At 42.7% G+C, this 23,619-nt stretch overlaps 1 protein-coding gene across 1 annotated transcript in view; it reads left to right on the forward strand.

The window, feature by feature from the left end:
• Positions 1-18,750, forward strand: part of RAP1GAP (RAP1 GTPase activating protein) — a 36,803-nt gene extending 18,053 nt beyond the window's left edge. Inside the window, exons 7-20 of the mRNA XM_010009854.1 lie at positions 982-1,085; positions 4,404-4,482; positions 4,739-4,792; positions 4,883-4,966; positions 5,225-5,325; positions 5,973-6,102; positions 6,357-6,512; positions 8,710-8,781; positions 8,954-9,040; positions 9,696-9,830; positions 10,903-11,049; positions 12,600-12,703; positions 15,109-15,225; positions 17,959-18,750. Of these exons, the coding sequence (XP_010008156.1) occupies positions 982-1,085; positions 4,404-4,482; positions 4,739-4,792; positions 4,883-4,966; positions 5,225-5,325; positions 5,973-6,102; positions 6,357-6,512; positions 8,710-8,781; positions 8,954-9,040; positions 9,696-9,830; positions 10,903-11,049; positions 12,600-12,703; positions 15,109-15,225; positions 17,959-17,968 (1,380 nt within the window). The 3' untranslated portion in view covers positions 17,969-18,750. The remainder of the gene's footprint in view (positions 1-981; positions 1,086-4,403; positions 4,483-4,738; positions 4,793-4,882; positions 4,967-5,224; positions 5,326-5,972; positions 6,103-6,356; positions 6,513-8,709; positions 8,782-8,953; positions 9,041-9,695; positions 9,831-10,902; positions 11,050-12,599; positions 12,704-15,108; positions 15,226-17,958) is intronic.
• Positions 18,751-23,619: the final 4,869 nt, after the last annotated feature.

Below are 23,619 nucleotides of genomic sequence, written 5' to 3' on the forward strand. Positions count from 1 at the left end.
ATTTGGACTGTTTGCTGAAAGCATGAGTTCAGCCTAAGTTCTTGTTTATACAGCAGCCAGCTCTAAAAACTAGCCAAAAAGTGGTTTTCTACTGGGAAGACGGGAGTGATCTAAGCATTTCTGGTTAATTCCACCTATATAGTGTTCTCATTGTCCTAGAGGTTTCCGTTCACATCCCTTGTCAAAAGGCCTCTAACTTTTGAGGTTAGAGGTCATGTATATTGATATATATGTTATATCTATCTGTCTTGGTATATAAAGTATATATTGTTATACCCAGGCCATTGGAGCATGGCTGTATACCCAGGAGAAATGTATGACTGCAGCCACTTGCATGTAGAGCCTGTGGAAATGTTTGCATTGCAGTTCATTGTTTGACTGAATGATGCTCTCTGTTCAAGGCACACTCCACTAAAGCTTGTGCTTTAGTCTAAGTAGTGTTAGTGGCACTGCTGAGAACAGTCTTCATCTGCAAAGAAGTTACCTGCACCTCTGATGCATCTTCACTGAGATGTGAGTGCTCTTACAGATCAGCCACTTGGTATAAAGATCCTGCCATTACTGTTTGTATAGAAAATTCCCATGACCACATCCAATTGAATGTGCTGGGGACCACTACTTTGTCATGCAGGGTCTGAATGAATACAGTGGAAAGTCCGTGAAAGATACACATTTATTTACAGGAAAATTGATTACTTCAAAATGTGTTGTTGAATGTTCTCATCCTTTTCCTTCGCAGGAGCCCTTATGATGATGGACAGCTGAGGGGAAACTGAGCTGAGAATGGATGAGCTTTGACAGATATGCATATGCACTGATCATCAATGGGGCTGGGAGACAGCATATGCCTGTCTTCAAGCATGCCATTGCTAGTCAAAGAAAAAGTTAGCTAATCTTGAGTGACAAGTTGTATGCAAAAAATCTGATAAACTTCTCTGGGGAGCATGTGGGGAATAACGCATTTTGGCTTCCTGTTTTCAGGAGCACCAGAACTTTTACTCCAGTGACATGTCCTTGGGCTACCTGGTACTTTCTGTGAAGTATGAACAGATTGAGAAACAGGAAAATCTACGCCTGTTGCTCAGGTAATAGTGCCTGTTGTGCAGTGTGTGTCACTGTGCAGTGTCTATCATCTGACCTTGAGCTTTCTCAATACGGGTGCAAATCTCGTGTCGTCCTCTGGTAGTGGACTGCAAAGAAACCTTTGAGCCTTCTTCTCTTGCCTTCCCCTCTAAGCTTCTCTTAGCAGTTTCTTTTAGGAAGCTGAAGTTGTATTTGCAGGCACATCTTTATAGTTCCTGTGTGAACATCTGTTCTTCCCTCAAAAAGAAAGTTTTTCTGTTTATTCTGCTTACTTAGAGACACGCAAGTACTCTCTAGGAGAATATGGATTCCCTGATGGAAAGCAATCTAGCCCAGGCCTTTGGACTTTGTACTTGAGATTAAGGCTCCCTTAAAGGTGAGCTAGAATGTTCTGTAGCTTCCCAGAACAGCCTACAATATGCCATAACTTCTAGGGCTTCCACACAGAGCCGTTACCTAGAGCATGAACTAGAGGACAAACGGGTGGATCTTGCATAGCTGAGAGGCACGCTGCAGGAAAGCTTTTTACCACACTATGGTGCACTTCCAGTAGGCAACATGCTACTGAAACCAACTGATGTGGAGTTACTGCTGACAAGGACTCACCAAGGACCGAGGGGAAAATATTGGTTGCATAGGAGTTAGCTACAAGAGAAGCACTGGTGGGTTTCCTCCATTGTATGTGGAGAATACTACAGAGTGCCAGGCAGAGCAATAATCTGGGGAGGGAGAGAGAGCCTGTTCATAAGCTGTGCCAGGGAGTGTTTCCTACATGGAAGAGACTGGTGAAGAAAAAAGGGGTAGTAATTCCTTTGTTAAGATACTGTATTATATGCAGCACCTTTTACTTGAGAGCTTTTTATAACGGTTTGAAGAGGTCTCTGACAGCACAATATTTCTTCTTCCCTAGAAAGAGATATCTCCTTTAATATACATATATAGAATCATAGAATAGTTCAGGTTGGAAGGGACCTGCAAAGGTCACCTAGTCCAACCCACCTGCAATGAGAAGGGACATCCTTAACTAGATCAGGTTGCTCAAAACCACGTCCTTTGTCCACTGATGTAGTTACGCCAGCATAGAAGGCCACTAGCTTGGTCAGGCAGGACTTGCCATTGGTGAAGCTGTGCTGTCTCGAATCACCTCCATGTGCCTTAGCATGGCTCCTAGAAGGATCTGTTCCATGATCTTCCCAGGTGCAGAGGTTAGGTTGACAGGTCAATAGTTCCTGGGTTCCTCCTTTCTACCCTTTTTAAAGCTGGTTGTGATATTGCACTTTTTCCAGTCACCAGGGACCTTACCTGACTGCCGTGACTTCTCAAATACCATGGAGGTGGCTTAGCAACTACATCAGGCAATTCCCTCAGGACTCTGTGATAGATCTCATCAGGTCCCATAGGTCGCACATGTTTGGGTTCCTCAAATGGTCACGAACTTCACTTACAGTGGGAGGGACTTTACTCCCCCAGTTCCCACCTTGCAGTTCATCCACTCAAGAGGTGTGGGGAGACAGCTTCCAGTAAAGACTGGGGCAAAAAAGTTGTGTACCTCGGTCTTCTCCTTGTCCATTGATCCCAGTTCACCAGTCTTGCTCACTGTGGGGGTGAGGGGGTCACACTTTCTTTGACCTTCCTCTTCTGGTTGACATACCTGTTATTCTTTGCATCCCTTGCCAAGTTCAGCTCCAGATGCACCTTGGCCTTCCTAATCCAATTTCTGCACAACCAGGCAGCAACCCTATACTTTTCCCAGGATGTCCCTGCTTCTATGGCCTGTGCATTTCCTTCTTGCTCTTTAGTTTGGCCAGTAGGTCTCAACTCAACCATGCCAGCCTCTTGCCTTCCTTACTTGATTTTTACACCTGGGGATCACAATCTTTTGTGCTCTATGGAAGATCTGCCAGCTCCGTTCTGCTCCCTTATCCGTGAGGGCAGGGGGTCCTATTGACGAACTCCTTGAAGAGCTGGAAGTTGGCTTTCCTAAAATTCCAGGTCCTGACTGTACTTTTTGCCAGTCTTGCCTCCCTCAGGACTATGAACTCCACCAGTGCATGATCACTGCAGCCCAGGCTGCCTCCCATCTTGACATCACCGATTAGCTTGCTCGCATTGGTGACCATCAGGTACGGTATCACATCCTCCCTGATAGGGCTATCTATCACCTGGCTAAAGAAGTTATCCTCAGTGCCCCTCAGGAGTCTCTTGGATTGCCTACAGCTCCCTGTGCTACTTTTCCAGCAGATGCCAGGGTGGTTGAAGTCTCCTAGCAAGAGCCTGTGAGTGTGATGCCTCCTGTAGCTGGAGTAAGAAGGCTTCATCAATAGTCTTGACTTGATTGGGTGGCCTGTAGTAGAACCAATCACAAGGTTTCCTTTGTTACTTTGGTCCCTGATTCTTACCCATAAGCTTTCAACTTGCTTGTGGCTGTTCTTGAGAGACGCTTTGCACTCTATCCTTCTCTTGATGTAGAGGCAACCCCTGCACCCTTCCTTCCTTGCCCATCTCTTCTAAACAGCCTGTAGCCATCGAGAGCTGCACTGCAGTCATGGGATCCATCCCACCAACTTTCAGTAATGGCTACCACGTCGTAGCTTTCTAGCTTCACGATGGCTTCCAGCTCCTCCTGTTTGCTGCCCACGCTGTGTGCATTGGTGTAGCAGCACTTCAGCTGGGATGTCAGCCTCGTCACCTTCTTAGAGGAACACCTCCTAATTCCTTTGGAGTGTCCTACTTGTGTTTTCCTGTTGGCTCCTGTTTCCGCTGGTGCCCATTCCTCATCTCTGTCATGTGTGTTCCTGTGTGATCAACATGTCTCAGAGCCATCAGCTGAGGATCCTCCATTAGCTTTGTGGAACAATGCTACACCAGTTTCTACCTCCTGTACTTCACATAGACCTGCTTCCTGAGGCTGTCTCTAACAGACCTTTTAACAGTCTTTCAAACATTCAAACATTCATCGTGTGATCTTATGAATCCATTATAATACTGTGTCCATGAATTGTATTTCAGCATTTAGATTTCTGTGAAAGAAAATGGTGATAGTGGGAAAGCAAAATATTTCTTCAAGCAAGAAAAGAATGTAAAGGAGCAAGAGACTAAGCATCCCTGTTTTGTCTTCCTCTGCTCCCCACAACAACTGATGAGCAATAAGAAGTGTAAATAACCTCCCTTTCCCAGTGATTTTATGCACCAGACTTAATCCTCTGGAATTAACTGCCTTAAGGATAATCTGAGGGAATGGCTACTTTTTCTTTAAAGAGCCAGTGTTGCTTGTGTCTCCCTTCAGCCTTTTCTCTAATGAATTTTTTGTTTTGTGTCAGGACTCGGACTGGCACCAAACATGACCTGATCCCCATTTCCTGTCTGAATGAGTTTCCTAATGCTGTCCAGATGGCAAAGGTGAGATTTGTACTTGCCTTATTGTTCTTAATGCCTCATTCTTCAAATTACTTTTACCTCTGTCCTCCCACTTCCCTATTTTCTACTATACTCCAATAGCACTGTCATGTACTTCCCTTTATCTTCCCTTCTTTCTCTTCTAAATTTACCCGAGAATTTTTGCCTGACTCCTATCAGATAATTAGAAGCATTGCCTATGCTTTCATGTCCACAGTGGGCCAGGACACATGCTAATCTCACTTCTCTTTCCCAACAGCTAGTGTGTGAGGATGTGAATGTTGAACGTTTCTTTCCTGTCCTCTACCCCAAGGTACAATGTTCTGATATGTCCATATGTCCCTCTTCCATCAAGGTATGGCTAATGACATCCAACTGATAACTTGTATTTTTATTACCTCAGGCTTCTCAGCTTATCGTTGCGTTTGATGAACACGTCATAAGCAATAACTTCAAATTTGGGGTCATCTACCAGAAACCTGGACAGGTAAGCTCCCTTAGATCCCATGATAATTGAGGCAAAACATAAAAAGTCAGTTCTCTTAGGTTAAATGCAATAAGAAAGGCTGTGTTATCCTGTGAAAAATACAGATGCTGTAAAGAGAAAGGATGGAAGTTTGCCTTATGTTGATGGATTAGTTTGTGCAGGTCCTCAAAGCTGGTTATACAAAACTGTGTATAGAAATTGCTTCCTGGTCTTTTGTACTGCTTGTGCTCCTTACGACTTCTCCTTTGTCTTTCGAAGACGACAGAAGAAGAAGTCTTCAGTAACACAGAAGAGAGTCTGGGTTTTCTGGAGTTCCTGGATTTCCTTGGTGACAAGATTCAGCTGCAGGATTTCCGTGGGTGCGTACCCAGCGCAGCTGGAAAGCCAGGCTGAGTTAAGGAACACCCTGTGTTCAGAGGCTGTGACTCTATTAACAGAGCACTGTTTTCTGAAAAGTGTGGTGTTCTGTGAATCTCAGTGCAGGTGGAGAATCCCAGAATGCTTTTGTCAGCAATCCTGTCTGGGAACAAGTTGAAGCTTAGGTCTTTGCTGGTATTTTCATTTAAAGGTCTCCTCATATCTTAATCTGACCCACAATATCAGCAAAGAACAATTGTATTGGACTATGCAAAGGTAAGTTTGTTTCACAATGGTATGGGTCAGTATTGGTTTAGTCTCTCTGTGGGGCGGCTCATCCTTCCTGTATTTCTAAAATATGGATTGTGTTTCTCAGAAGACTGTCACAGAAAGTAGCTCCTTTGAGGATCCCTGGTTTAGCTTCATGACTTTTAGCAAGCAAGTATGTTCATCAGCTGAAATGTTGTGCAGCTTCAATCAGTGCGTTTGTTTTGGGAAGATTTGTTGCCTTCACTATTACTGATTTCTTAAAATACACCTTTGACAATATTGATGTACCAAGCTACTGTTATTGATACCGTCTTTCTTCTCTCCACTTTCTAATCTCTGCCCTAATGCCTGACTGATGGCACGGTATGGATTTGCTCAGGTTCCGGGGAGGCTTGGATGTTACCAGAGGTCAGACAGGCACCGAATCAGTCTATACAAACTTCCGGGGCAAGGAGATCATGTTTCATGTATCTACAAAGCTTCCCTTCACAGAGGGAGATTCCCAACAGGTATCCAAAGGAGAAATAAGGAATACAACAGTGGGGGTAAGAGAGGAGGGGTATTTGGTGAGGGACTGCATAGAGGGGAGAATGCCCAACTGCATAATATTGGGAATTACTGCTGGAGTGATGGTAAAAGTAGTGATGAGGGATTTGGTTGAGCACATGGGTTGGAGATGCTACATGACTCGTGTTTGAGGCTTTGTTATCCTGTTCTGCTCATTTTCACCTGCCTTCTTGCTTTATTATTTTTTCCTCTCCAGCTTCAGCGGAAGCGTCACATTGGGAATGACATCGTAGCCATCATCTTCCAGGATGAAAGCACACCTTTTGTCCCTGATATGATTGCTTCTAATTTCCTACATGCTTATGTGGTAGTTCAGCTCACTCATGGCACCAGTGGGGACACTCTCTACAAGGTAAGCAGAGCTAATAGATTCCTCTGTACTGATTTACTGATACTGATGCTTGAAGTGGAAAGCTGTTCTTGGGCCTTTGGGAGAGGTATAGGTTCAGCCAGCTGTTGTCCTAATTTGTTAAGTATCTATACATGGAACTTGAATGAAGTTATATGTTTTCCAAAGTAGCTGATGAATTTCTAAAGCTTAAAGCTTGGAAATTGAAGCAGGACGAATTCAAACAAAAAATTTTGCTTTCATCAAAGAGCATGAGGTACAATTGATCCTAGTGTGGGAGCTGTCTTGCTTGTGCTATGTAAGTCACATAAAACTCATTCACCTGACTGACAGCCATGTCTGCATTGCCCATCTGCACAGCACAGTGCTTGAGATCATGCACTGCCTGAGACTGTACGTCAGGTACAGCTGGTTGGCCTAATCTGAAACACCTACATCTGCTTTTGGGGATCCCAGAACTGATGCCCATCTGAGAGGAATGTGCTACCTGTTAGGGCCCTCCAGTTGGGAGAAGACCTGCCAGAACATGAATTCCCTATCTGCAGCCTTTGGACACAGCTCTTTGTGTCACATGACTATATATGGATGCCTGTATAACTTAATGTTCAACTTTGTCATGCTGAGACAGCAGGAAGTATATGGAAGCTTGCATTCTGTGGTGGATTTTCCACTGTAGAACCATTTTAATCAAAGTTCTATGTCTCATGTTGTGTAGGAATTCTGATTTGGTGATGATGAGTCCTTATACCATGGAGGTCTACAAAACCACCAAGAATACCAAAATTAGGACAGGATCCCCATCTCCACTCCCACCAAAGAGGGTGCTGGGGATGGAACACCCACCTTCCATTGTTCCCTGTGCTATGGGCAGCCAGGTCTGTAGTGAAAAGATAGCCTCATGATGATCAGGGGTATGGCATTCCAGTTCTCCTCTCGTCCTCTGTTTTGTAGGGCTCAGAAATTCACTGGATATTTTTAATGACAAGAGAAAGAGCTGGGGAAGCTTGACTTGTCTCTTCCTACTACTCCTGTTTTCGCCTTTGCCTGTCTGCAGTTGTTGTTGTTGTTAGTGTCTGGTGTTGTTTTTGTTAGTGTAGTAGGGTTGCTTGTATCTTTTCATGAAAAACAAATAGAACCATAGAATCATACATTAGTTTGGATTGGAAAGGACCTTAAAGATCATCTAGTTTCAACCCCCCTGCCACAGGCAGGGAAGATAATCCCAGTCTGGACACTGGAGCCAATGTAGAGTGTTCTGTATGGTTTTTCCAAAGGGGTTTTAACTTATTCTGCCTTCAGAGTGTTCAAGTGCCTAAGAGCCTGCAGTTTGGGAATATCTTTTCCTACTCATTTTTCCTTTACTTAAGCTTTAGTGCCTAGAGGTTAAATTGGAATATTAATGGTATTTATTTCTTTGAGTTAATTTTTGCAGTCAGAAAATGAAAAATGCACAGCAGGATTTTAACTAGTACATAGCTGTTGGGAGGTAGATAGCTAGGGAGAGGGGGGCCTTGTAACTAGGGGAGCTGGCCTACACTGTGACAAATCTGAGTTAAGTTGAGGGCCCCTTTCCTTCTTTCTCTTATTAAACTCATGCCTCTCATGGGCTCTGTGACATTTACACTGAAGTGTTATTTTGAGGCAGTTGCTGTTAAGTTATGGTATTGTTCCCTGTTGTATGAAATGGCAAATAATGGTATTGTTCCATCTCAAACATGTATGTTTATGTGTGTCTCAGAGAGGTGGTATCACAGATACACTGCACACAGAGGGGAGTACCTCCACTGAGGATTCTCTATCAAAAAAACGTATGTATTGGTACATACAATATGGTACAAGCATATTGGCAAAGGTTCTTCTAGTGGAGGTAAATATTGCAGGCTGAATAGAAGCATCTCGTTGTTGTTGTTCTAAATACACTGGTTATTATTATTGAAAATACTGTTTAAAAAAAGCAATTAGTTCAATTGTTTTTTTTGTTGCTCTTAATGTGTGCACAGCTGAAATTTGAATTTCTGGGAGATTAGTGAGCACATCCATTCACTGAGTTCAGAAATAGATGGGTGCACAGGATAGCACATTAGATCTCTTTCAGCTATGTAAATGTTCAGGAGGGATTGGATGTGCCATGGTAGTTTGAAGGCTTTGGTAGTCTCACTTGTATTATGATACTTACTTTTTGCCCTTTATATCGTTTCAGGTTTCTGTCACAGCCCGAGATGATGTCCCCTTCTTTGGACCCCCTCTGCCAAATCCAGCCATATTTAGAAAGGTTTGTTTCTCTGGTTCAGTGTTGATGGCAGGGAGATGTGATACACCCGTGTGTTCTGAGTCAGTATTGTCAATCTGGCTAGGGGTCTTGGAGGTCTTAACAGTAGTAAGGTGGAGTGTGCTATTTCTATTACTGTTGTCATCTCCAGTCTAGTCTTCATCTTGACTTGTAGAGTGCAGAATTCCGTGAATTTCTCCTGGTCAAGCTCATCAATGCTGAGTACAGCTGCTATCGAGCTGAGAAATTTGCTAAATTAGAGGTGGGTCTATTGCCTGGTTGCTTCCATTAGAAGTTACAAAACTGTGTTTCTGACAGATTAAGAAAATACAGTACAATTTTTGTTTACTTCTTTCTAATACTGTGTTGCTTAAAAAAGGAAGATGAAATGGGATTATAATCAGCTGTGTGATGCTTCCCTTATATTTCACAATAGGTGTGATAGAATATGCACAGGTACATTCTAATGTAAAGATCTAATCCTCAAGTCAGAATGGGAATATCATGCATTTCCTTCATTTTGCTGGAGGAAATCCTGTATTAGCTGAAAGTGAGTATTGCACTTCAGGATTTTACTGACATTACTGATTTTTGGTTCAAGGTACCAAAATTCTGTTCCAAACTCTGCTGCTTGCCTGATCAAGAAAAAAACCATGCCTCTGTTTCATCACCTGTAAAAAATACTGATGTCCTTTATGACTTGCTTTAGAAAGACCTTAAGAGGGCTGAGTGTTACTGAAATATATTCCATAACTATACAGCTAAAGCCACTTCGTACTGTTCAGAGTAATTTTTGTGGTGATTGATTTATTTATTGATGTATCAAGGAGTATGTGAGACATTGCAGAAACAGAGAGGAAAAAATAATCCCTCCACTCCAAATAATAACTGTGTTTTCATTCATGATATTGATGCAGGAGAGAACCCGGAGTGCCCTCTTGGAGAGCCTTTTTGAGGAGCTGCAGCTTCGCAGCCGCAGTATGATGGGATTACCCATAGGGGAGGATGACAAGATAGAGAACGGCAGTGGGGGCTTCCTTGAGAATTTCAAGGTGAGCCATAGTGGATTGATTCATTACCCAGTTGCTCACACTTCTCTCAAGTTCATCTTGTGCCCCTCCAAGGAATATTGACCCTGCTGAGCAGCTGTGCTTAAGTCTTTCCATCCTGCAGCCTTTCTTTAGAGCATCTTCAGCTGTGCTTTACCATCTCTCAAGAAGAGACATTTTTCCTCTTTCTGTGCTCCTTCCTACAGAGCTGCAGTGCGGCCCAGGGTGGAATTCCATACTGTCCCTCAGAAGTCTTTATACTTCATGCTGGTGTCAGATGGGGTTTCACTCCATGACTACAATAAAAAGAGTGTTTGCAAGAGGAGCTGTAATAACTACTAGTAAGCAGCTTCCTCCAGCAGATCTCTTCTGGGCTGTGAAACTAATCCATTCATGGATAGGTTTGGTAGCTACATGCATAGCTTTGGTCAGAGCTGGGATGCTTTAGTGAGGTGTATTCTTACATACAATGTCTATCTTGTCTTTGCTACTAACCGGGAATTTCATACCCATCCATGTCTTACACTAATTATCCCAAAATGTCCTTTTTCTGACTTCTAGCAGATGTTGTGACTTGCATGTCATGTACACAGATGACCTTTGGAAAATGTTGGAAAAGGCTGAATAAATTCAGAAAATGGCTTTTTCATATGCTGCAGTTTTTGGTATGGCTGCTTCCCCCTTGGAACCAGCACTCAAGTTCATACAAGACTGAACCTTAGAGTCTTGAACAGTATGATTTTGTAGCCAGTACTGGGTGAGACTGGTACAGATTATGCTGGTTTATCCAGTATGCTGGGATAGTGGTAGGGAATCTCTATTGCAACAGGACAAGGGAGGTAGAATAGAGAATATACTTGAGGAAGAGTTCTTCTCTGACAGTGAATTGCCTAGGACCAAAAATGGGTAATATCTAAGAAGCTGCCTTCTAGGAATTAGGATTTCTGTGGTTCTGGTGTTGGTCTGTGACAACTGTCCACCCAATCTGTTGTGCTTTATTGTCATACTACCCTACCGTGTGCATGTCTATATGTATATCTGTGTTTGTCTGTTTCCCTGCCTCCCTCCTGTTTAGCGGGTGATCAGAGGCCGCAGCCAGAGCCTGGATACGATGGGAATATCCATGAGAAAGCAGCAGCCAGCTACCTTGCCCAGTCGCCCAATGCCAGCTGGCCTTGCCCTCAACCAGAGTGTCGCCGAGGGCCCCAAGGCCATTGCTGCGGTAAGGTATTCGGGTGGGCTGTCAGGAGAAGCCTGGCGTACCTTTGTGACCCATCCATAGATTTTGTTTCTCTTTTCCTATTAGTTTGTCCTCTTGTCCTTCTGTGAAGCTATCACTGTATCATCCTGTTTCACAAGTGGTGACAGCATGCCTTGCAGTCTGTATTAGCTGTGCTGTTTCTAGCCACAGTTCATCTGTAAACTAAAGCTGACATTGTTGCAGAATGCGAGAAAAAAGCCAAACATGATTCTACATTAGACAACTACCTCTGTTATCCTGGAGCAGATCCTGTACATTGCCATACCTTAAAAAAGTGCATGCAGAGTGGTTTGACCACAGTGGTATTGTATTGTCATGTGGCGAGAGCTCAGAACATAAGGACACTAGATCTGTTCCATTTTCTTCAATTTCACCAGTCAGATTATTTTCTGTAGGATAAACCAGGTGCACAATGTTTATTAAAAGTGCTGTTTTGCTGTAAATAGGATTTGCATGTTGGAAGCAAACAGCAAATTAATAAAAACTTGGGGTGATAAAAGAGTGAATATTTCCAGTCACCATCAAAGCCTTTCTTATTTGATGAGGATACAAAACATCCTCGGCCAGTGTAAACATGATAAATCATAGAGTCATAGAATAGTTAGGGTTGGAAAGGACCTTAAGATCATCTAGTTCCAACCCCCCTGCCATGGGCAGGGACACCTCACACTAAACCATGTTGCCCAAGATTCCATCTGGCCTGGCCTTCAACATTGCCAGGGATGGAGCATTCACGTCTTTGGGCAGCCTGTTCCAGTGCCTCACCACCCTCACTGTAAAGAACTTCTTTCTTATATCTAACCTGAACTTCCTCTGTTTAAGTTTGAACCCATCACCCCTTGTCCTATCACTACAGTCCCTAATAAAGAGTCCCTCCCCAGCACCCTTGTAGACCCAGTCCTACAAACAAATGACATGACAAACATTTCCAGAAAAGGATACGTGTTTCTGATACTGGAAATAACGGTTATCTTGGTCAAAATCCATCCAGTTGGCTGTGGTCTCTGCACTAATCATGTCAATACAGGCAAACTACAAGAAAACATCTATGTGTAAGCCAGGAAGATGCCTTTCAATGTGGAAATTTGGTGACAGTTTGCTCAGTTGCATGAATTCTGTATGTTGGCACAACAAACTCACAGAATAGCAATGACTTGGGTTTGCTGCCACCTCCACTCCTTTTAACTTGTAGTTTTCTCTACCTTTCTGATTCTGCCTCTCCTTTTCTCATCATGTGGGTTATCTCCCTTCCTGAGTCTCTTTCTCTGTATACTGGCTGTGTATCTTGTTCTGCCTCTGTCTTTCTCATACCACCTTTATAAGCCCTAGCTTCTCTTTCTCACTGTCAGAAAGTACTCCATGCACTGGTGGAGCTGGGCTGTGCTACTGTATTTCAGAGTAAACCAGAGAATCTGGCTCCATGTTGCAAACTCCCTATCCCATGCTTCCAGTTCTCCACAGTTCTTCCTGTCTTGTTCCCCTCCTTTCTGTCACACTTTCGTTTTTTGTAGTCTTTTGCCTTGCCTGGTAGGAGCCCATCACGTACTCGAGCCAGCCGCTTCCATGGGCGACGGAGTAGCGCCATTGGCATTGAGAACATACAGGAGGAAAAGAGGTATGAGCTGTGGGAAGATAAGACAGAGGGAAAAATATCAGGAGGAGATGAGAAAAGGAAGATAGAAAGGGACATATAAGGACAGAAGGAAATCAGTAGGAAAAAGAACTGAAATGGAAATGGTTGGAATGGGAAGAAAAGCCTGATTGTTTGCTAATGGTAAAACAGACAAAAGACAGGAACAGACAAAATAAAAAAGGATGTGTGGAAGTGGAGAGTATCAATATTTGAGGAAGAAGAGAGGAAATGGGTGGAGGAACATAGTAAGATTGCTCCAGGACTCCTGGTTCTCCTGTTCTGTATTCGCCACTTTAGCTAAGAGCTAGATGAAAAGCTTTGACTTCAGAAGGGGAAATTGGGAGTGTGTGTGTGTTTGTTTTCTTGTTAAAAAGTTCAAATAGACAAAACTTCCAATATCTTAAAGGAATTAGATTAAAAGTGCTTTAAGTCAAAATGACTAGTGTTTAAGTTAGATGGTCTTAGAAATAATTACAATTAAGAGATAACATATAGATTCAAGGCATGATGTGGCATATTTGGCAGAATTACAACCATTCAAAAGTTGTCTGTTGGTCACAAGATATTATTTAGATAAATTGAGAAATTTGTCTCAGCTCTAGCTGAGACACCTTTTTAAGATTATAAAGTCTTGAAAGTCACGAGTGTTCTGCATCTATTACAGTTTTCCCAGTTGCAAGAATTCCAGGGAACAGTTTAATGACTAAGTGTAAAAGGGGAAAAGCCATCTTCTGTGTGGAAACTAGTGATTTCACAGTAGGGATAATTACTACATTTTTCCCTTCTTTCCAGTTATTCTCTTGGACCTTTCCTTAGTGAGGTGCCTATGACCTAATCTGAATAAAAATACTCTAGAACTTTCTTCGAGAAAAATAAAATCTGAGATAAGTTCCCTGGAACAGTCTCAGCCAACACAGTAACTACAGCTCCTGACTACATTAAACAGTTTCATACCTTAAGCAGCTGTGCTCCTCAATCCATTACTTTGTGTGCAACATCCTTCACTGTCCCCTTAAAAGACCTGTAAAAATCCTGGATTTTTCCTTCTTTTTTCCCCCTTGTTCTTTGCTAGGAGGGAGTTTGTTTTGTTTAGCTTTTCTTTTGCTTATTTGTAATCTTAGATATGGGGCAGAGTGAGCCTTATCTTGTGTTTCGTGGAAGACTTTTTGGGTAATTCTTGAAGGTGCAGTTTCACTAGCATCTGGTCCGTTCTAAGTTCATTGCTGCTGAAAAGCAGATACCATACTTTCCCTCTCCTGGTTTCTCTTTCAGCTACCCAGTCCTGTCCTGTTCCTTGTGATGGCTCAGATGCTTAGTGGACCCTTCATGGAACTGATTCAGCCCATTAATCTAACAGAAAAAGTACCATCTTTCTTTTATTTGATTAATTGGCTGCAAGGTTCTGCCATGAACTGGCTTATGGAGAAGTCTGATGGGTACCAGGGCTGATGGAGCGTACACTCAGCAAGAGTGAAGGAGGCTGGAGCGGTCTGGCTCTCTGGCAACAGTGTCCTCCACATGTCCTGTGGGACTTCACCCTGAAGCTTTGTGATACGCAGGCTCTGGTGACAGAGCTGACCCAGTACATCTCACTCGTTCCTGCGTCATAGAAGTTTCAGGGTTGTTTTAGTTTCAGGATTGTTTTTTGTCAGGACAATTTCCAGTCCCATGAACATTTGTATCAGCACAACTGAGGGCGTGACGAGCCATGATGTGAAGGGGTACAGGTAGGATCAACTGGCCAAGCGAGCAGAAGAGGAACTTTGCAAACTCCATCACTGAAGCCACAAGAAAAGCCCCAACAAAATCCTGAGTTTTTCAGTCCTTTATTAAACATACCCCACTTGTCAGTTGCTCACACAGACAGCTTTCTGCAGAAGTGTCTTTACAAGTACTAGTAGCAATCAAACTAATGTAACCATCTTGAAACAAGGAAATTCACTGAATCCTTTTTTTATGCAGTAAATATATAAACATACATTATGCATTATAAATTTATACATTATATTACATAAATAGAAGTATACATTATAAAAATAAATGTATGCAATACATAAGCTCTCTAATAAATCATAAAGCTTCTTAAAATCGAGGAAATTGGGAAATGGGGAGGGGTAGAAGAAAAAGTTGAAGAATTTAAGGAGAATACTGAAATTATTTTACGCTTTTATATGAATTCATAAGGAGCTTAAAGTTGGTAATTTCTAATACATTGTCCTCAACAGGTCACATCTAAGGAGTCTGTCCTTTTCAACACAACTGCATTTGCTTCCTTTTCTTGTGTATACGAGAGATCCAGCTTTATATTGTGGCTTGTAAGGAAGTGTTAGAATAGACAGTGGTTAACTCTGTCCCTGGGCTATAACTGATTTCTCTTTTTGTCACAGCAGAGACACTGCAGAGAGGATACAGAAGGTGTTGGACAGTCCAGGAACATTCTTTGACTTGAAGTCTGATGGATCATCCAGTCCCAGCTCCCCAGAGTTCCCCAACAGGAAGAGCAAGTGAGTTGAAAATAATGTTAATATTTGCAAGTTCCTCTCTCTGCTTGGTACTGGCTGAAGTGTGGTGGTGTATCTCTTGCTCAGTTGGAGGTTTTCCTGACATTGTCCACATCAGGCATTTCAGCATCTTAAAAGTTAGATGTCTTCTGGCCATGGCACAGTAATTCAGAGCATGTAAGTAAGGAACTGAGCTTTCTTGAACAGCCAGTGAAGAAAGACTGGGCCACTTAAAGGTGATATTGGCTATATCTTTACTATAACATTAGCTTGCATCCAACAGGATACACAAATCCCTAGCTGTCCAATTATCCATGCTTACTCATGTATATGTTTCCTCTATAGTTTGCTCTGGAGTGATTTTGCAGCTTTATGGAGAAGCTTGGACAAGGGTATGTTGGGTTGTACTCAAGTTCTGCCCCTCTAAGCAGTATTTGTGCTGCTACTCCCAACCAGTGTGAACTAGCCTGTCTCCAGTCGTCCCAAAGTGTTGCAGCAGGGTCTCATGTGCATGTTCCATTGATAAAGCATGCCACACCACAGCCAGTGTTCTGCAAAACACTTCATGCAGTAGTCTGCAAAATAGTTCTTCAGTTTCTGGTGGTCAGAAACTGAAAAAAATGCACTTTCTTGATAGTGCAGGTTTGCTGTTGCTAAGCTGTATTATGCTGGGCTGTGTTCCTTCAGAACTTCATGGAAACCACACATTTACACTTTCAAGACTTCGGAGCAGTCTATCTTTAAACCCAAGACTGCAGCTGACTTTCTGGAACAATCTGCCCACACCTGATTTTTGTCATGAGAATTGGGATGAGACCTGTGGCAAAAAAGGCACTGAATACTTTGTAGTGGGGCATGTCCCTTTCTCAGGACGGGGCTGCTCTAAGAAGATTTCAGAAGGTGCCCTATGACCAGGCCTGGATTGTTGTAGTTGCTCCAGGTGCCAAGTCTGGCAAGGAAGGGTCTTCCTTCCAGCTAGACCCAATGCTCCCTAAGAATTACAGGCTGATGACTGTAGGACTGCCCAGAATTTTGTCACAGCCAAGATGCAGAGTTCTGGTAAGTATGTTTTTGTGATACTAGTTTTTAGATTGTGTGGGTGTGCAAAATTTTGGTGTGGAGGAGGATGAAAGCACAGCTAGAAGATAACAGACCATTTAAGATGCTAGCTCTGGCAGCCAAGGACAAGAGAGAAAGCAGGATGTGGAACTGCTGACTGGTCAGCAACTCCCATCTTCCAGCATTACCTGGACCTTGTTAGTGAACTAGAAGTTCCTGGCTAGGTGTGTGTGAGGGGCTCTTGCTCTAATTAGGTAGCTGAAGTAACCTTGCATAATCAGCAAGAATTCTGCCTAGTAAGAAAGCATCTCAGCTTGACTGGTCCTGGTTACCCTCCTGTAGAATGTGTCCTGGAAGAAAAGGATGAAGCTTTCTTGACATCAGTTCCTGATTTCTGCACTTGATTATGGGCTTTCCCCACTTCCCAAAGCCCCATTCTCCATTTGTCAGCTGAGGAGGTGAGCCAGCTGCAGTGGCTGTTTCAGACTGGTACCACATGCTTTCAGAAAGGAAATATAGCATGGGTTTTCACTAACAATACTTGCATAAATACTGTTCATGCACATGAGGCATGACCTGTATGACTTAGCACTCCATCTGCTTCTGTCCCCAGGATTCTCTCTATGCATTGTTTTCCAGTAGTGGACTCAAACCCACTTGTACAATCACCAGAAAAAGTCTTTTCACAGTTGTGGTAGTTTAGCCCATTCCTGAATGGTTTGTTCATGAGGTGGGATGTAACACGGAGTTCTGCACAACTGGTGATTAGCCAGAGTCAGAGTTGTGATTTCAGATTAGGGACCAGCCCACGTACAGTCATACCTTCTGCATCATATCTGGGATAAGGAATCAAGAACGTGTAATTCCACCATGTAAAGCATACCATTTTCACCAAGAGAGCATTAGCACAGGATTGCAAGAGCAAGCTAGGAATGTAATTCTAACAGTCTGTTAGAGACAGCAGTGCTACTGAAGTTTTACTGGATTAGCCTATTTATTGGTCATTAACTGTGGAACTGCAAATCAGGATCATGATGTAGGCATATTTCTAATGCACAAAGTGTTCTGGCTAGTTCTGTGGTAGTTTATGCAGCTCATATTAAAAATATTATCTCTGGTAGCATGTCATTAATCCATCCTGGTTCTCTCCAGGGGGGAGCATCACTGGAAATTTCTCTATTGCAGAAATGCCCAGCATCTTGCTGCTAGTCTTAAGTAACAATTTCAAATTCCAGACTTGAATGATCAAACTCTTCATCTATGTTCTAAAACCAACTTGAACACATAAATAATAGATTTATCCTTTTACAGTAGAGACAAACCAGCATTTACTTTTTCTATTCTCGCATGCTAGTTTTTGACACACCCTCCTGCAGTGATCAGCCCAAAATCCATGAAACCTCATCATTCACTTGGGCTAACAGTGTCTTCTCTCCTACATGCAGGGACAATTGTCCTTAGTTTTTCTGCTCTCCTGTCCCTGTAGCTTTGCAAATAATCTTTTTTCCGATGGGCAGACTCAAAAGAATGAACCCAGCCTAAGTAACCAGGTAGCAAAACTCCTCAGGATCAGATGGCTTTTAGGGTTGCATCTCAAAAATCAAGCACTGTACTGTGTATGTTCATGTCCTAGGAAAAGTACATGGGTTTTTTTGTGTGTGTGTTTTCCCTCCTCAGACACATCTGAGTGGGGACATCAAGCCAATCAGGAGTGGACCGGATGCTACTCAGTCATTGGTTGCCTCACTGAAGATACTGGCAAGACTTTTGGGGTGAAATGAGAGTCCGGGCTAAGAGGAGCATGAACTTACTTAGAGGACCTCAAGGACTGTGGAGAGACCAAGTGGCATCAAGTAATGCTCCACTGGCAGTTCCTGGAGCAGGAATCCTGGGAAAGGGATATGGACAGATAGCTCCTATTGGAGCATTTTGGCTCTATGCCCTTCCTATTGCCCAATCAGCAGCCACTGAACCAGCCTCTACTAATGATGGGGAAAGGAGGCCACCTTGAGTGCCTCCCTTCCTCTTCCCCTCCCCTCACATGAGTGAGAACAGAACAGCTTGGCCCACAGAAGGCAAGAGGAGAAGAACGTGTTTCCATCTGTCTCTAGTGCCTTTCAATGACATAGGTCAGGAAGTGCAGTGCAGAGAACAAGGACGGAGAAACCTGCTGAGGAAGGATGCTGATAAGGAGATACTCTGTGGAAATCTAAGTCCCAGTTCATTTAAATTCACGTTATTCATTTGTTCTGCCAAGGGAGAAGCATGTTGGCCTTCATTTCCTCCAAAGTATATTTCCTAATTTCCTGAGGAAATATCTTGGCCTATATTGGCCCTATCTTTACTGTTCTCCCTGTTGCATGCTGGCATGTAATATGCCTGGGACTGTAGGTTTCATTACTGCTTGTAGGTCAGACTGGCCATATTTTGCAGTGTTTCTGAAGGAATAAATATATTTAGTATGTTAAAGGTGTCTTATCTTTCTTGCCTCTTTTAGCTTTTTTGGGTTTCTTAACATTTTTGAGCACTTCATCTCTCTTGTTAGCTGGTCTTTTGTGCAGGCAGTGAATATATTGTCATAAATGCTAGGCTTACATGCACAGCGCACCTTCCACTATGTAAGCATATCAGCCTCATGGACTGCTCTTTCTCTTAGATGACAACAAGCAGTGGATCCCAAATTCTGAGCTGTGAGAAGCTGACCTTAAGGGTCTTTCTTGACAGATATGAAACATGCACCAGACTACCTCAGTGTCCAGAAACATAGTGGTAACAGTTTATAAGCTCCATGACATGAAAAATGTGCTTTTGTAGTCCCTTTGTACTGTCTGGAATTTCACATAAGACCAAATATGATGGGCTGAGAGTGGCTGTGGGAATGGGTGGCCTTAGGCTGAGTAGCACCTTCCCTTTATACTCAGTTTAACACCTCATCATGTTTTATTTAGGCTCCTAAAATCTCTGATCTCCAAAATGAAAGCATCTGTTCACTTCAGTGAATGTCTACAGGTAAACAGTGATTAAATTCAGGTGGTTCGACTCTGCATTAAGCCTGCTAGGTCATACAATTATCCAGAATGGAAATAAGAAGTGGTGTTTCTACTAAATGAAGTAGCAACTAGAAATGAAGGAATGCAAGCCAGTTGATCTGAATTCTTTTCCTAGGTGGAAAAACTAGCTGTGGATGGATAATTTCTTCTGCTTCTGACTGCTGTATAATACAATATGTCACAAGAAGTGGAAGCCTGTGTGTAACAATAAGCATGATGATGTTGACTGCTTGCATTTCACAGAATGCTCAGGAGTCAGACTTCAGGATACTGTGTGATGCAGCCATTATCACGTTCCTCATCCAGTGTAAGCAGTTGTTGTAGTGGTTTGAGAGAAAATGAAACATCTGAGGAAGAGGAGAATGACAGGGTGGGTGTATGATCTCTAACAAACAGAGGCTACCCTCCCGGATTTTACCAAGTGCGTTATCAAAATACATCTTCTTTGCCCTCCCCAGGAGCTGATGTGCTCTTTTGAGGGCCCTCCAAAACAGGATTCAGTGGTTCACAGCATGTGGCTGGATGACAGTGACTGCACACCCAGTACTTCCAGCTCACCAGGTAAAAAAGAAAGAAAAAGAAAAAATCCTCTACTTACGCTTCTAGAGACACAGGAGGGGTTGAGCCATGTGTTTTGTATGCTATAAGATCTGAGAAGCATAGGTAGATGATAGGCTCTGGTAATGGGGGGAGAAGACAGCATGTAAACTTTGATGGGGAGAGAATAAGAAGGGAAGTGTGTTTCAGTAGCATGAGTATTTTGTGCTGTACACACTGTAAAAGTTACAGTAAATTGCAAATAATTAATGTGTTTGTGTTTCTATGGAGAGCATGTATTTCAGTGATTGCTTTTTTGAATGCAGTGCCCATGTCTCTTTATAAACCAGATAGTTTAGATCTGGGAATTACAGAAACGGGAGACCTCCTGAACAAAGCACTATGCTTCTGAGAAGGTGGGTAATCAGGTAGCTAACCTACTATTTGACTGCCAAAGCTGGGCTCTTCGTGTAGTACTTGATTAAATGATAGTTGATTAAAGTCAGCTTGGATTCATTCACAGTGCAGAGATGATTGTAGCTATTACAAGGTCTCTTTAGTCCTATAGCAGGCAGAACTACTGCAATATCTGTTACTGAGGTTGTATCAATCAGCTGCACTAATCTCAGACCCTGTTTGCAGTTGTTCCACTTTGTTAAAATGAACTAGTTTGGATTGAAGCCTTTCTTGTTGAGCATCAGCCTAAAGCTAAAACGATGGAAAAATTAAATCAGTTTCAGCCTGTTTCTGAGAATTAGGCTGAAGGGACTGTGCAAGATTCTGGGAAAATATGACTGAAATGACTAAGCTTTTGAGATTGGGAAGCCATTAGGAGCCGTGGAAGGCGAAACAGTGTTTGTTGCTAAAAGATTCTGGAATAGGAGCAGGTTGAGATGGTAAGAGATACTAGGGATTATGTAGAGGGCAAGGAAGAGACTTGGTTGGAAGGAACAGTGAAATCTGCATCGGAATTATGTGAAAAGGGACTGTTGAAAAAGATTACAAGGGTCAGAAAGTGGAGCCAGTTTACTTTGAAGGCAGAGTTAGGTCTCTCAATCTCTGCAGCAGCCCTGTCTGAGATACCAAGAGCAGACATCAGATCCGTGCTTAAAATTGCCTACATCTTAGCAACAGCAATGGAGCTGTAATACTATGCGATGTTCTGCGGAGACCTCTGTTCTGTGAGATGTTCTGTAAGATTTTTCCACTCCTGCAGAACAACTCACAGCATGATTGCTTAGAGGCACAACAGAAACCAAAGAGCTGGTATTGAAACTGGAAGAAAAGAATAAACAAATGGAGCTACTGATCACGCAGAAGAAGAGAGCCATGCAATATGCTAGAATTAGGAAGTGGTGTGCTATATACAGAGCATGCTTGTCCTGAGAGAGAGACATAAAGGTGTTAAATGTGGTGATATGGAAAAGGAGCATGTAGGGAACAGTTGCACCTCATCCATTCCCTAGAAAATACTGCTATGATCATGTATAGGTCAAAAAGAAAAACTGTTCCTGTGAAGAACTGCCCCCTCAGTACACTCCACACTGACACCAACTCTTTAATTCAAACTCTCCATTTTCCTCTGATTCAAAGAAAATAGTTACAATACAGATTTACTGTTGCAATACAGCTATGCATTATATCCCAGAAACTCTACTATTTATGCAATTATTATATTTAATAATGTTAAACCATCCTTAATGCATAGGATGGAGGGTTACCTGAGAATAAATTAGATTGGTTTAAGAAAGAGGGCTATTATAAGACATCATACTCATTTCTTGTGAAATGTGTATGGTGAATATGAGATGAAAGCAGAACAATGTTCTACGTTTGTGAGTTTTGCAAAGTATTTCATCCCTGGTTTTGCCATGGTGTTAATATGTGTTGATAGGCAAATTCCTTAAACCCTGAGGTCCAGTATGGGAAGAGGGAGGAGAAGGAAGAGAAACACTGAGAGATTAGACTCTGCTTCATGAAGTGTATTCTTAAGGATAAGGGCACAGATGTATTCATTGGCATTTCTTAGCTTGACTGCATGAGGCTGTCACCTACTGGAACCTGCTGTGTTATTGTAAACTATGTTTTGTGTTACAGAAATTGAAAACAGGGTCTGATGGAAACATCTGGGAGGTGGAGAATGCCTTCATTACTCATTAGATATAGCTTATTTAGGCAAGAAGCTACAGCCAGAACATCTATGGCACTGAAACACAACCTCAAACCAGTGGCCAATGATTTCTATTTTATTTTAATAATATGAAAGCCAAGTAGTCATTTTCCTTGTGTTGCAAGCTGGAATGAGAAGTAGGTCAAGGTAGCATTAGTCAAGTTAGGTATAGATACATTCCTTTCACTCTTACCTGTGGATGAGCCACAGATCTGTGGAAAGTTTTGGTAAAACTAACTATGTGTACACCTCCTGGATACTCTCTTGATTATTTCTTTATTGTTCTGTGCTTGCTTCCGTTCTAGGAAGCAGGTTGCTTCCTTCCAGCAGTGTTGCTGGCTCCACTGTGAAAGGAAGAGACAGCAAAGGAGATGCTCAGCACCATAATCCAGTAAGTGCTCTAATGAAATGTTTCCTTCTCACTTGCACAGAGGTAAGGATGGGAGAAAGGAGAGAAACCTAATTTAGGCTTTGCTTTGCTGAGGGTTCAAAGGACAAGATGATGATTGCAGAGGAAGGTTAAAGAACTGCCTTGTTCTGCAGGCTTCCATTTTGTGCTGCGTGTGAGGTCGCTGTTGGAGGACTGTGTTGGTGCACACTGGGTGAGGAGCACAGGTAATAGACATGGAGAAGTGCTGTAAGCCCATGGTTCAGCATGGAGGCAGGCCCCTGGGCTGCCTCTGACCTCACAGCAAGAGTGCAGCAAGTACTGTGCAGCTTCACAGAAAACCTCCTTCCCCAGAGGATCTTCCCTGGCCAGCTAACTCTGGCCTGTTTAATCCACCTAAGTTCTGCCTTTCTCAGTTGCCTGCTCCCTGTCGGAGAACAGCATTTTGCATTGAGACTCCTCTCTCTGCCTTAATCTCTCCTCTTCTTTCATTGTTTGCTTTCCTTTGCTCAGATGCAGTCTAGCTTTCTTTGCACTTACCTTCTGCTTCCTGTGGTTTCGTTATTTTACTGAACCTCTTTCTTTTGCTCATTTATGTGACTCTTCTGCCTATTCTGTGCTTATTTGCTTTCAGCCTAGCATTAGTGGGGCAGGCAATTGCTTCTGGCAGTGGCCCCCGGCCAACACGGTGATTTGGCCTAAAGTAATGTTTCTGTCCTTCCATTTTTATCACAACCTCAGAATCAGTTTGATAGCATAGGTTGGAGACTACCAAATTTCAAGGGGGGAAATGGTAAATTTCTTTAATGTGGCTTCAAGGGACTCAGAGAAACCTGTGACATCCACCTACGTAACTTCCTTATCATTCTAATTCCTAAAGGAATGTAACCTCTCGTATCTCACAAACATCTCCTTGAATTCCAGGCAGGATTTGCCCAAAGACTAATGGTTGCATTGGTGGAGAGGAGGAAGGAGTTCTCAAATGATAGTGTATTTCCTGAAGAGCTGAAACATGTGCAAGAAGGAAAAATTGTGGATGGGGGAACAAATGATACTACTACAACACTTACAGGTGTAAGAACACAAAGGGTACAGATTTCTTTTTTCTGATGCTTTGTTCCAAGCTTTGCTGTTTAAGTGAACAAATATGAATACGCTTTACTTAAATTTCAGAAAGCAACAAAAAAATGGAA

Source organism: Nestor notabilis, unplaced genomic scaffold (assembly GCF_000696875.1).
Source record: "Nestor notabilis isolate BGI_N333 unplaced genomic scaffold, ASM69687v1 scaffold8642, whole genome shotgun sequence".
NCBI lineage: Eukaryota > Metazoa > Chordata > Aves > Psittaciformes > Psittacidae > Nestor > Nestor notabilis.